Raw genomic sequence first — 12692 nt, 5'->3', positions numbered from 1 at the left:
TCCACTCCATCCATTCCTTGTTCCATGAGAAGAGAGACTCTGTGAGGCGTATCAAGTGCTGTGCCCCCATTGTCTACAACTGCCCACCACATATTAGGTGCTCAATAAACACACACTAATCAGATGCCTATGAGCTCTTCTTCTCTTTATGACCTGGAAAGAGCCACTTGGATGGAGACTCTGAGTCTCTTTTTTCCAGGCCAAAAAGATAATTATGTGAGTTTGCCTAACAGGGGCCTGGTTCTAATTAGCATTTTACCCTTCATTCATTTTGAAAAATTTCAAGCACAAAAAAAAAAGAAAGAAAAAAAAGTATGTCTTCTGAGCACTTGAATACCCTCTCACCTAGATTTAGTTGTTAACATTCTGTTTCCTTTATTTGAATATGTGTATGTATATGTGTCTGTTTTTTTCTTTTGCTGAACCACTGGAGAGTATATTGCAGACATCTGAATGTTGTACCTCTAATAGCTCAGCAGGCATCTCTTAAGATTAAGGACGATCAACTACAAACCACAGTCCTATTTCACATGTGACAGAATTAAGAATTTCAGAATATCACCTAGTATCCAACCTATATTCAAATCTGCCCAATTTTCTCAAGAACACCCTTTGTAGAATTTACCACAAACTAGAGTCACTTTCACTTTTCACTTTCATGCATTGGAGAAGGAAACGGCAACCCGCTCCAGTATTCTTGCCTGGAGAATCCCAGGGATAGAGGAGCCTGGTGGGCTGCCGTCTATGGGGTCACACAGAGTCCGACACGACTGAAGCGACTTAGCAGCAGCAGCAGCAGCAGCAGAGTCTAAGGGAGGTTCACATGCCTATTTGGTTGTAACAAAGAAATTATACAGTATCTTTTATTCTGGAACATCCACCCCCTAACCTCACTAATCCCTTTCTGTGGTTTCTTGAAGTTGGATTTTTGGAAGAACAACCCAGCCTTGCTGTAGACTTCCCACACTGTGTATTTGTCTGACTGTTTTTGTGTTTAATATTGTCGCTCTCTGTTCCCTGTATGCTGAAGTTTGGGCCTAGACACTTGAGACTCACTTTATGAAATGTAACAGGGAAGCTCCACAACGAAGGTTGTGTACTGCCTAATGCATCACGTCAGGCACCACCCAGTGTCCGGGCATCCTGCAGCTGTGGATGCAAAGTTTCATTATATAGTTAAGGTGCTGAGCTCCTCCTCTTCCCATCATAAAAGGATATTTCCCCCTTTGCAGTTAGCAAGGAATTTGTGGGATGATGCTTTGGAAACTGTCGAGATCCTGTTCCCCATTAACTTTCACCCCAAAGGGTGAGCATCTATTGAAAATGGTTGTCTGAATCACGTAGTTGAGTTAGCATTTTTGATAGCTTACTTTGGTCAGAAGATTTATTCACAAACAGTTCTTCCCCTTAGCGAATGAGGAATTAGCAAATGAGGTATTTGAAGAAGGTAAGTCCCATTGTCAGTTTATCTGACGTGTATTAAACTCCTGTCCACGTGCACCCCACCGTGAATGTCTCCCCTTGAACTGAGCACCTGTGGTATTACTACAACAGCCATTACTAATGAAAAAAGACACCTAACACACCACTCAGCATTGTGCAGGAATTGTTTAATCCTCAAAACAATCCTCTGCGTCAGAGGCTATTTCTCTCATTTTAAAAATAAGTGAGAAAACCTAAAGAATTAAAGCACTTGGTCAAGGTCACACAGCTATTGTACTTACGGAATGGAGCCCAGGAAGGGACTCCAGTGCCATTCCACTCCCTACCCCTAACTCCTGTCTGTAATCACAGGACAGAGTCCAACTACCCAGAATTTGCTTATATAGTGCTCTTACAGATAATACCTTACTTGAAGTTTCCCAACTCTCAAGAGGTAGGCAAAAAGATCCCCCTTTAACAGACTCTGTGGGCTCAAAAACCAGAATTTGAATCCAGGACTAAGCTGGCCTAGAGTGTAGACCTCTGTTGGGGCTGCTAGCGTAAGCTCAATTATTGGGTTTGACAAGTGCAGATGTGATGCAGATGTGGCCAGATGTGAGGGGGCCCACAGCTTGAGAGACAAAAACTCCACCGCGCCACCGTCCTACAGGGCCAAGAGCCACCCTATCTTCCTCCCTCCCTTCAAGCAGCCTCCCGGACATGCGCCCTAAAGACAACTCGCCTCTTTCTAGCCTGCTTTGTACAGGCTCCGCCCATCACCGTCTAGGACCAATCCCTGGGTGAAGGGTGGGGCTGCCACGGGAGTGGGCGGTAACTAAGGGGAGTCAGGAGCCGGGAGTCGTGAGCTGGAGTCAGAACTGCGTCTCTCAACCCAGGTGCCGGTTGCTGAAGCAGAGCGGGCGAGCAATGCTGCCGCCACCGCTTCCTGATTGGCTGCGGGTGGCTCCCTCTTCTTTCTGATTGGCAGCTGGTGAACTAGGTATGTAAATGAAGGGAAGAGGCCTGGGGAAAGAGGGGTACTGGCCGCGGGGTTCTTTGGCAGGTTCGATCCCCCGGTCCGGCAGGTGCGCGCCAGGGCTGTCCGGGATCGAGGCGCACGGGCCTCTCCGTGCCGCCCGCCCGGGCCTGGCGGGTGAATCACACCGCAGCCCGGGAAGGGGGCGGAGGCGCCGGCTCCCTGGCTCCGGCTGCGTGACTCACCCGCCCCCGCCGCCGCCGCCGCTTCGGGAGGAGTAGCCTCCACTGCCTTCCGGAAGCGAGCGGAGGCCGAGAGGGCAGAACGGCCCTCCGGGGATCCCGGCCCGCACGGTCCCTGGTGGCAAGCAGAAATGACCACGTCCCGCGGGGCACTGTAAAGAGTCCTGGGGTCTGGAGAGTCGGAATCCCCGGGGAAAGCCGGCCTGGCTCCGCCAGGGGGCGCCGGGGCCAGAGGGGCGGAGTCGGGAGTGGGGGCTGAATTCCTGCGGTTCCGGACTCTCGGATTTGCTGGGAAGGAGGCGAGGACCCAGTTTTGAGTAGTGTGAGAGGGTCACTCTTGAAGTTCTCCTGGGCAAGGATCTGGGTGCTATACCCTACAGGCTGCCTGGCTTAAAAAAAGCAGGTTGGGTCAGGGGCACCCACCCCGGGGAAAGTGTGGGTCTTCAAACTTCTCTCCGTGACCCCCGTGCCCATCAGGATTTTCCGGCAAGCTTTGTCCACGCTGTCTCTCAAATAAATCCTGAAGCGACCATCTTCCTTCCATGCCCACTGCCACCTTATGCTCCCAAGTCACCGTCTTCGCCTACCCCAAAGACTGCAGTAGCCTCCGAAAGGATCTCAGGGCCGCTCTCCCCTCCCCTCCTCGCTCCCCCTTCCTCTTAGCAGCCAAGGGGATCTTCTGGAAACCTAATCAGTCCACAACACCACTGTCCTCCCTGCTCAAACCCCTTCAGTGGCTTCCCACCACACCCCCCAATAAAATCCAAGCTCCTTGCCTCTGCCTACTCTCGAACCCCCACATCCTCCGTACTCCACCCTCAACCCCCAACCCCCGCACTGACTACAGAGTCCTTTTTCAGCTCAGACTCATCCAGTCTCTAGGCTTTTCTTTGCCTTTGCTGTTCTTTATTCCCAGAATGCCTTCCCCCTGGTTCTTCCATGGCTGATTCTTTCTCGTACTTGAGGGCTCATTTCAGATGTCACCTCCTCAGGGGAGCCTTCCCTGACCACTCTCCAGAAACTTTTAGCATCTTCCTAGCACCATCCGTACATTTCTTGTGTTTGTTTATTGTCTGATGCTATTAGTAGACACTCAGTAAATATTAGATTAAACCATGTGAAACAACTGCTTTTGTAGGTTTTAAAAAAAAAGTTGAATATTGGACATTTCACACTGGACTCTTCATGTTAGCCATTTCACATAGTTCATTGAAGAAATAGATAATAGTTATTATCAATAGTACTTATTTACAGGAGTAATTGCTGTGTACCAGACACTGTCCAAAGTGCTTTTTAAAATCTCATTTATTCCTTAAAACAACTCTAGGAAGTAGATACAATTATCATCAATGTCTTAAAGCTTCCCCAAGAAAACGTAGGCTCAGAGAGGTTAAGTGCTTTGCCCAAGATCACACAGCAATGGTCAGAACTTCACACTGGCTTTCCATAACTGAATGACTCTTCCCACAGATGATGCTGAGCAAGGGCCTGAAGCGAAAGCGGGAGGAGGAGGAGGAGGAGGAGAAGGAAACCCTGGCAGTGGACGCCTGGTGGCTGGATCCCAGCCACTCAGCAGTAGCTCAGGCACCCCCAGCTGTAGCCTCCAGTTCTCTCTTTGACCTTTCGGTGCTCAAGCTCCATCACAGCCTGCGGCAGAGTGAGCCGGACCTGCGGCACCTGGTGCTGGTAGTGAACACACTGCGGCGAATCCAGGCATCCATGGCACCCACGGCTGCCCTGCCACCTGTGCCCACCCCACCTACAGCCCCCAGCGTGGCTGACAACCTGCTGGCCAGCTCTGATGCTGCCCTCTCAGCCTCCATGGCCAGCCTTCTGGAGGACCTCAGCCATATTGAGGGCCTGAGCCAGGCCCCACAGCCCCTGGTAGATGAGGGGCCACTAGGCCGCCCTGCCGGGGGAGCCTCACCCAGCCTGGGCGCCTTGGACCTGCTGGGCCCAGCCACTGGCTGTCTGCTGGACGATGGGCTCGAGGGCCTGTTTGAGGACATTGACACGTCCATGTATGACAGTGAACTCTGGGCACCAGTCTCTGAGGGCCACAAATCCAGCCCTGAAGATGGACCAGGCAAGGAGGTAGGTCCAGATCTGGACGAGGCCGAGCTGGACTACCTCATGGACGTGCTGGTGGGCACACAGGCGCTGGAGCGACCACCGGGGCCAGGGCGTTGACCCCTCTGGGCCGGGATGTTGATCTGATGTCCAAACTGAGCCTGCTGGCTGGACCAACTCTCCTTGGAAAGACACAGCTGGCTTCCCTTGAGAGGGGCTTTGGAGAGAAAGAATCCAGTCCTGGGCAACTTCACCTCCATCCTCTTGTCTCTGACTGATGGGGAGGGGAGTCTGGGATTGGCCCTTGTGATGAAATGACAGGGCCTGGTGGCTGGAATGTGATTGGACTAGGTCCTGTGCTGAATCCCTGGAGGCACAGCCTGGTATACATTTGCGTCGATGGGGGAAGAGACCCCAACCTGTTTTTTGAAATTAAAGCCAGTCCTGGAAAGTCTGAAGTGTGTGTACTGCTTTGTTTCTGGGCCAAGGCACTGGTGAGGGTGGTAGAAAACCTCTAGCATTTATCAAGCGAGGACTGTGCACGCAGCAAGTTCTAAGCACTTGACGTGTGCTGATTTAATCCTCATAACAAGATGGGCATGTCATTATCCTCATTTTACAGTTGAGAAAACTGAGGATCCAAGAAGTCAACTCTTAGGGAGATAAGTTTCAAACTTTACTGTTTTTTGGTCTGAGAAGCAGACCAATTAGGTCTGGAAACTGGCTCTCTAGAAAACTTCTGGAATATACTCAGTCAGGTCTCCCCATGTGCCTGTGTGTGTACCTAATGGTGGTGGGTGGTGGTGGAGGAGGAGGAGCCCCAGGCCACTGTTGAAAAATGAAATCTAGACCTTGCCTGGAGTCTACCTGCGTGTCTTGGAGTTGGGGGTGCAGAAGGAGCTTTCAGAATGAACCAGAAATAAAAGCACAAAGCTGAAGGCTGGATGCAGCCTCTCCTCTGAGCGCAGAGAACCAGTTCTCTGGGAAAATGGTGAAAGAAAGACTCCAGGAAGTTTTAAACAAAATCCACTCCAGGTCTCAAATCTCTCTTTGGGCTAGGGATAAGGCAGCTTCCGGAAGCCGATTCCGAAATAAAGCCACTAAGTGTGGTGGCTTGACAGAAAGAACGGCAAGGGATCCTGCTTTCGTTCTAGAAGAAACTCGGAGCCCCAGCGGGCTGGGGCCACCTGCCTGACAGGCCTGTGCGATAGGGCCGGCCTGAGCGCCGGGTGTCTGCGCCGCCCCCGCCGTCCAGCCGCATTCCTGGCCCGGCTGGGAGGGGCCGCACACTCAGAGGCCTGGCACGGGACCCAGGCGGCGTCCTTCCTGGCGGCCGTGGGGGCAGGGCCGCGCCCGGGGTACCGGAGGGGGGAGGGGCACGGGGAACGCGGCATCGGGGGAGGGCGGAGGCAGGCGGGGGAGGGGCGCAGGGTGACCTGCGCCGACTGGCTGGGCCTCGGATGCGGGAAGCCCCGGCAAAGGGACACTTCAAATCGTGGGGCCCGGGTGCCTCCACTCTGGCCGGAAGCTACGGGGAGGCTGAAGCTGGGGTGGAAACGGAGGAAGGGTGGGTGGGAGAGGGAGGGGGAGAGGCGGGCAGCTTCGGCCGGGCCTGCGGGCCTGGAAGGGGCGGGCACAGGGGAGCTTCCTGGAGGAGCGGAGGAAGTCGTGCCCATTTCTGGAAGTGGATGGGGTGGCCCCGGGAGGGGAGTGGAAATGCCCCAAAGGGAGCTGGTGCCCTAGTTCAGGGTCTTCCGGGTGCCTGACTCCAACACCTGGGGGCTCCAGCCCCTGGGCAGTGGGACTCAGATTTGATTTTGACCCAGACCCAGACCTTGCGGGTAGGCTAAGCTCAGCAATGCCCCCTGGTGCCCAGTCTGGGGGAGGGGGTCTGTCCTGTCACTACCTTAAGATTCCCTTGTGACCTGACCCGGGGTCAAGGAGTCCCCCTGTGTGGGTTCAGGAATGCCTTCTGTTTACAACACCTTGAGGACCTGTTTCTGATGGTGTCTCTGAGTGCCAGATTGGGGGATAATCTGTGATGCCTACTGACACAGACAGTTTGTCAACAATGGCCCCGTCTACCCCTGGGCCTGTTTGGTGACAGACGCTCCCCTCTTCCCAGTGTCCATTTACAGGTGTTCAGATCGTGCACTGCACACAGGCTCCGTTTTGAAGGGGCCACCACAAACGTCTCTGGCACCTGTGCTTACATATTTATGAAGACAGTTTCTCAGTAGATGGAGATCAAGTGCCTTGGGGGAGGGGGCGTGCCTTTTGCACAAAAGCAGCGCAGGGACCGGATCAGTTCTGCTTCCATCCCCCTGCTGCCCTCAGGTTCTGACAGCTCGCAGCTGAGGGGCTGTGCTGCTCTCCCTGTGTCTGCCCCCTGCAGAAGGATTGTGCAGCTCCCTGGCTCTGGTGTGCCCCTCCGCCCTCAGACTCAACCCCAGGAAGCCAGGCTACCTCAGCTAGCAGATTCCAGGGCCCACACCATTCCGCGTAGAGCTGCCAGCCCTGCTGCTGTGGCCGCTTTTCACAGAGCCTCTGTGTGTTCCCGCCACGACCCTCCCCAGGCCCGCTCCCTCCTTGGGCTTTCACAGGGACCCCCATCACACACACACACAACCTTCTCTCCTCCAGCACCTGGGAGAACTGTCCCTGGTCTCCTGCTTTCCCCTTCCCTCATTCAGGAAAGATTTACCGGTACCTACCCTACCAGGTGCCGGGCTGTATGTAAAAGGCAAATCTGACCGCATCTCTCCCACCCTCTGGGCCCCTCAGAATGTATCCCTCTCCTTGGGGATACGAACCCTGCCCTTTCCAAGGCTCACCTTCCACCTGGTCCCATTCATTCATTCAATGAACATTTTCTGGTCCCAGTGCAGAAGTCTAACGATGCTTCTGCTGTGCTGTGCTTAGTCACTCAGTCATGTCCAACTCTTTGCAACCCCATGGACTGCAGCCTGCCACGCTCCTCTGTCCATGGGGTTTCTCCAGGCAAGACTCCTGGAGTGGGTTGCCATGCCCTCCTCCAGGGAATCTTCCCAACCCAGGGATTGAACCCAGGTCTCCCACATTGCAGACAGGTTCTTTACCATCAGAGCCACCGAGGAAGCCCCTAATGGTAGCTTATTGGTCAATGATTATTGACCCAATAACCCCACTCCAGTACTCTTGCCTGGAAAATCCCATGGACAGAGGAGCCTGGTAGGCTGGAGTCCACGGGGTCGCTACTAGTCGGACACGACTGAGCGACTTCACTTTCACTTTTCACTTTCATGCATTGGAGAAGGAAATGGCAACCCACTCCAGTGTTCTTGCCTGGAGAATCTCAGGGATGGGGGAGCCTGGTGGGCTGCCGTCTATGGGGTCACACAGAGTGGGACACAACTGAAGTGACTTAGCAGCAAGCTGTACCGGGGGTCTTCCCTGGTGGTCCAGGGGTTAAGACTACATGCTTCTGTTGCGGCCAAAGTCTTGGTTTTCTCTTCCCACTGAAGCCGAGTAAAAGATACAGAGACAGAGTCTAGAGGAAATCTTTAATCCTCAGCCGGCAGAGGGGAGAAGTCAGTAGGCTCGTGCTTTGAGAACTGTGACCTTGAAGTCCAGATTCCCCTTCCAGGAAGAATCTGGGGATATAAGATGAGGGCTCACAGTCAGGGGTCGATGATGAGAAATGTATAAGGAACTTGTGTTCTTGCTCTTACATTCTTTCAGAAACAGTCATAGGCTGGCATCAGGTAGCCCAGTAATTGGGTCTGGCAGACGGGTAAGGTCCACTGTCTTTTATGTGTGGTATTCTTTAATGCGAAAAGGGAAAAAACTATGAGGGGTGGTCTGTGAAGAGAGTGCTGTAAAGGTGAGCACCAGGTACAGAATGTAATTAGCACAAAGGATAATAGTTGCAAAATGTAGCTCCTGTGGAGTTAGGGGGCAGAAAAGCAAACTTAGTTACAAAATACAGATTAGAACAGTTGCAGTAAAAATGAGGAGTGATCAGGCCTGCTTATTGTTCTCTATATTTGTTCTCAGGAAAGAAGAGAAGCACTCATTCCCCCTTTTTTTCCTTTTCACTGCAACACTTCCAATGCAGGGGACACAGGTTTATGCCCTGGTTGGGGAACTAAGATCACACATGCTGTGAGATGCAGTCAAAATTTAAAAAAAAAAAAAAAAAAGGATTGTGTTAAAAGCCAGGCCACCTATATTTTGCCATTCTGTGGCTGTGTGACCCTAGGCAAGACACTCAACTTCTCTGGGCCTCAGAGTCCTCATCTATAAGCTGGGATAGTAAGTGTAGCCACCTTGAAGGGCTATTGTTCTGAGGGGAGAGTGTTCTAGGCAGAAGGATGCGCAAGGGTAAGGGAGTGAGGGACCCTACAACCTTTTCAGGGATCTGTAAGCTGCTGAGTTTTATTGGGAAGAAGGAGAAAGCAGTAAGGTAAGTGATGGAGCTGGAGGGGTTGGTAGGGACGAGGGCACACAGGCCCTGGATGGGAGACTTTACTCTGAAGGCACTAGGGTAAAGGAATCTAGGAATAAATGGATCTGTCTGGCTGCCTTGTATACCAGGGGGTGGGAGGTGATACAGGAGGCCAGGAGCTGTAAGGGGAGGCCATAGAGGGACAGATCAGCCTTGGAGAGGGGAGGGGAGGGGAAGGCAGAGCTGCTACAGAGGACAGCCTGTAGGAGTGACGAGCTGCAGTGGAGGACGGGCCTAGGATGAGATCCAGGGCTCTAGCCTGGGAACCTAGGGCTACTCTATGATGGTGACCAGGTCTGGGGTTGACATTGAGGCCAGAGAGGGACACCCTGTGGGTGCAAGGGACTAGGAGGACACTCAGGGGCAGGTATCCAGGCAGCGCCGCCCCCACCCCAAACCCCAGGGACTGGAGCTCAGTAGAGAGGGCAGGGGACAGGAGCAGGTGTAAAGGATGGGGGTGAGGGAGGTAGTTTCTCTGGGCTGCACTGGGTGGGACCTGACTCCTGCATGGCTCAGATGGGTGGGGAGAGGGTGGTCCCTGAGTAGCGCCCTCCATGTCCTTCCCCAGCCCTGCAGGATGTCCTGTGTTTATGGAGGTGGCCTTGGCCGGAACTGGGACACTGGTGCCACCCCCTGAACTCAACTTCCCATGGCCACCCCCCGCCCTGGGGGGAAGGAAAGGCAAGAGACAGAGAAAGAGAGACACAGAGAGACAAGGAATGAGGACAGAGACAGAGACACAGAGAGAGAGAGACCTGTCACCACAGAAAACACAGCAGGGACTTCCCTGGTGCTCCAGTGTAAGCATCTGCTTTGCAGTGCAGGGGACGTGGGTTCAATCCCTGTTGGGGAAATTAAGATCCAGCGTGCCGCAGACCAACTAAGCCCATGCGCCCCAACTGCTGAGCCCGCACGCTCTGGTGCCCATGGGCCGCATCAAAAGACCCCGCATACCGCAACTGAGATGAAGATCCCATGCACTTCAGAGTTTGATACTGAAACTCCAACCAAGAATCTTAACTTATTTACTTAAACAACTGTGATATTTAGTGGAATATATGTAACTTTGTTCTGTATTTTCTAAGTCTCCTGTAAATGTGTTATCATATTTTCATAATTAAAAAAAATAAGATAAAAAGTAAAAAAAAGATCTCATGTGCCTCAACTAAGATCAGATGCAGCTAAATAAATAGAGAAATATTAGGGGGAAAAAAACCTCCAGCACACTAGGAAAGAAAGCTTTCTTTACCTGCTAAAGGGCAGCTACACAAAACATATAGCTAATGTTATATTTCATGACAGAGGACTGTGCTTGTCCCATAAAATCGGGGATGAGGAAGGTTATCTGCCCTCCGAGACATAGAGAGGGACCGGATAGCCTCTGTCTGTCTGTCTGTCTGTCTGTCGAGTACCAGCCTCCCTGTCTGCCGGAGTAGCAAGCAGTGAGTTTTCTTCCTGGTTCTAGCCTGGCCTGTTGGTAGATTCTTTCCACCCTCAGTTATTAAAACTCAGCTCTGGCCTTGTCCCTCCTGTAGGTGCCCGGGGCCGGTGGGACAAAGTCTGAGGCCCTCCTCATGGCCCTGCTGACTGTGGCCCATCCCTCAGCTTCCCTTTACTCTCACATTCACCGGTTTCTCAAAGGGGCCCTTTGCGTGGGATGTTCCCTCTACCTGAAACCCACTTTCATGTATCCACCACCCGCAGCTTGGCATGAACTCCTATGTGTCCTTCAGGTGCCAGCTTAAATGTTGCTGCCTCCAAGAAGCTCTCTCTGCCCTTTCTGATAGTATCAGAGTGTCAGACCCCTCTTACAGACCTGGATCTTTTTCTCAGAGCACTTAGCTTAGTGTGTAATTGTACACTCGTTTCAATTATAGACTCATTTAATTGCTCACTTCTTTGGTGTCTGCCACCCTTGGATTGAGAGTCCCGTGAGGGCACAGTGACTACTGTGTCCCCAGCATCGCCCAGCCCAGGGATGGATTGATTCCGAAGAAGTGTCTGCAAATAGCTGGTGAATACATGTATAAATGAGAAGGAGATGCACATGATAGGGCATATTGACCATAGAGACACAGCCATGAACAAGGACATGGTTCTTGGCTCCAGAAAATTTCCTATGTGCAAACTCTGTCTGGATTCAGATCCTTTACATGGGCTGTTCCCACTGCCCATAAAACTTTTCCACTCCCTCTTCTCTCTCTCTCCCTCTCTTTCTATTTTTTTTTTTTTGACCCCACTGCATAGTTTGAGGGATCCTAGTTCCCTGAACCAGAGATTCAACCCGTGCCCCCCGCAGTGGAAGCTCGGAGTTCTAACCACTGGACCGCCAGGGAAGTCTCATACCGCCTCTTCTCTTGCCTAGATCCTATGGGTCACTCAAGCCTCGGCTCACATGTCCCCTCCTCCAGGGAGCCTTCCCTGACCTCCCTTCCTGGGCTGCAGCAGGTACATTGCCTGGGCTCCCCCAGTAAGGCTCTGATCTCTCTGTGTGCAATTCCCCCATCCCAACCCTGGCCACTCTGGGTCGGTCTCCCTGTTGGACTGTGAACTCTGAAAGCAGACCCAGGCTATCTTGGTCACACTGTGTCCCCAGCACCATCCAGCCTGGGGCTGGGCACAAGACCAGGTGCTCCTTGACTGTTTGCTGACTTTGGATAAAGGACTGCTCCCTCTCTCCCTGCTGGTGCTTTGCCCATGTTCCTCCTCCCTCCTGGAAGCTTCTTCCCTAACCTTTTACCTGGCTTCTTCCTCCTCAACCCTCCAGTTTGACCCCAGAAGTTGTGTCCTGAGCCTGCCCTCTGTGGTGAATTGAGGTCTGACAGTGTCTCCAGTGCTCAGCAAAGGGCCAGCCACCAAGGGCTTGTGAAGATTTATTGAATGAATGAATGAACCCAGGAATGTCTGAATGCATGAATGAATGAGAGAGAGAGAGAGAGCGTGCGCCTGCAATGGGGGTAGGCCTCCTTGAGCCCATCAGTAGCCGTGACCACACCATGCCTTCCAACTTTCCCGGGAGGAGGGTTCTAGCTGGGTTCCACCACACCCCAACCTTTAGTGGCTGCCAGGCTTGGAAGGCATTTCCCAGAGCTCAGCACATTCCTGCCTTCCCCAGTGGCTGAGAGTGGGCAGGGGGCATTTCGGAGAGAAGGGAGGATGCCCCTGGCACTCTGGGATCCTGCCAGCCGGTCTCTGGTCCCCCAAGCCCCTCAGGAGTGGGCCCCAACTGCTCAGGGTGGGGAGGGGGCTGCTGAGGGGCCAGCTAAGCTGATGTGAAAGGTGAGGGTGCCCCCTCTGCTGAGGGCCTGGAGGCCGAGCCCGGGTGGACAATGGGCCGGAAGCTGCTGATGTGCATTTTGGGGGTAATCCCCGGCCTCAGCCCAGCCCCGGCCCCAGGCTCCAGCTCAGAGAGCCAGGAGCATCCGAGGCAGCAGCCGGGTGGGTGTGAGGGGCATGTGGGAATACCTATGCTCCCTGTGCCGCCCCCCGGGGTCTG

General features: G+C 53.1%; 1 protein-coding gene across 1 annotated transcript; it reads left to right on the top strand.

Moving 5' to 3' along the window:
• Nucleotides 1-2296: 2296 nt before the first annotated feature.
• On the top strand, nt 2297-5164 carry SERTAD1 (SERTA domain containing 1). Its single transcript, XM_004015256.5, has 2 exons — nt 2297-2422; nt 4111-5164. The coding sequence occupies exon 2, from the start codon at nt 4111-4113 to the stop codon at nt 4828-4830; it is 720 nt and encodes a 239-aa protein (XP_004015305.3). The 5' UTR covers nt 2297-2422; the 3' UTR covers nt 4831-5164.
• The last annotated feature ends 7528 nt before the right edge of the window (nt 5165-12692 follow it).

Source organism: Ovis aries, chromosome 14 (genome assembly GCF_016772045.2).
Source record: "Ovis aries strain OAR_USU_Benz2616 breed Rambouillet chromosome 14, ARS-UI_Ramb_v3.0, whole genome shotgun sequence".
Taxonomy (NCBI): domain Eukaryota; kingdom Metazoa; phylum Chordata; class Mammalia; order Artiodactyla; family Bovidae; genus Ovis; species Ovis aries.
Note: the sequence above shows the minus strand (reverse complement) of the source record. Positions and strands in the feature narration are given on the sequence as shown.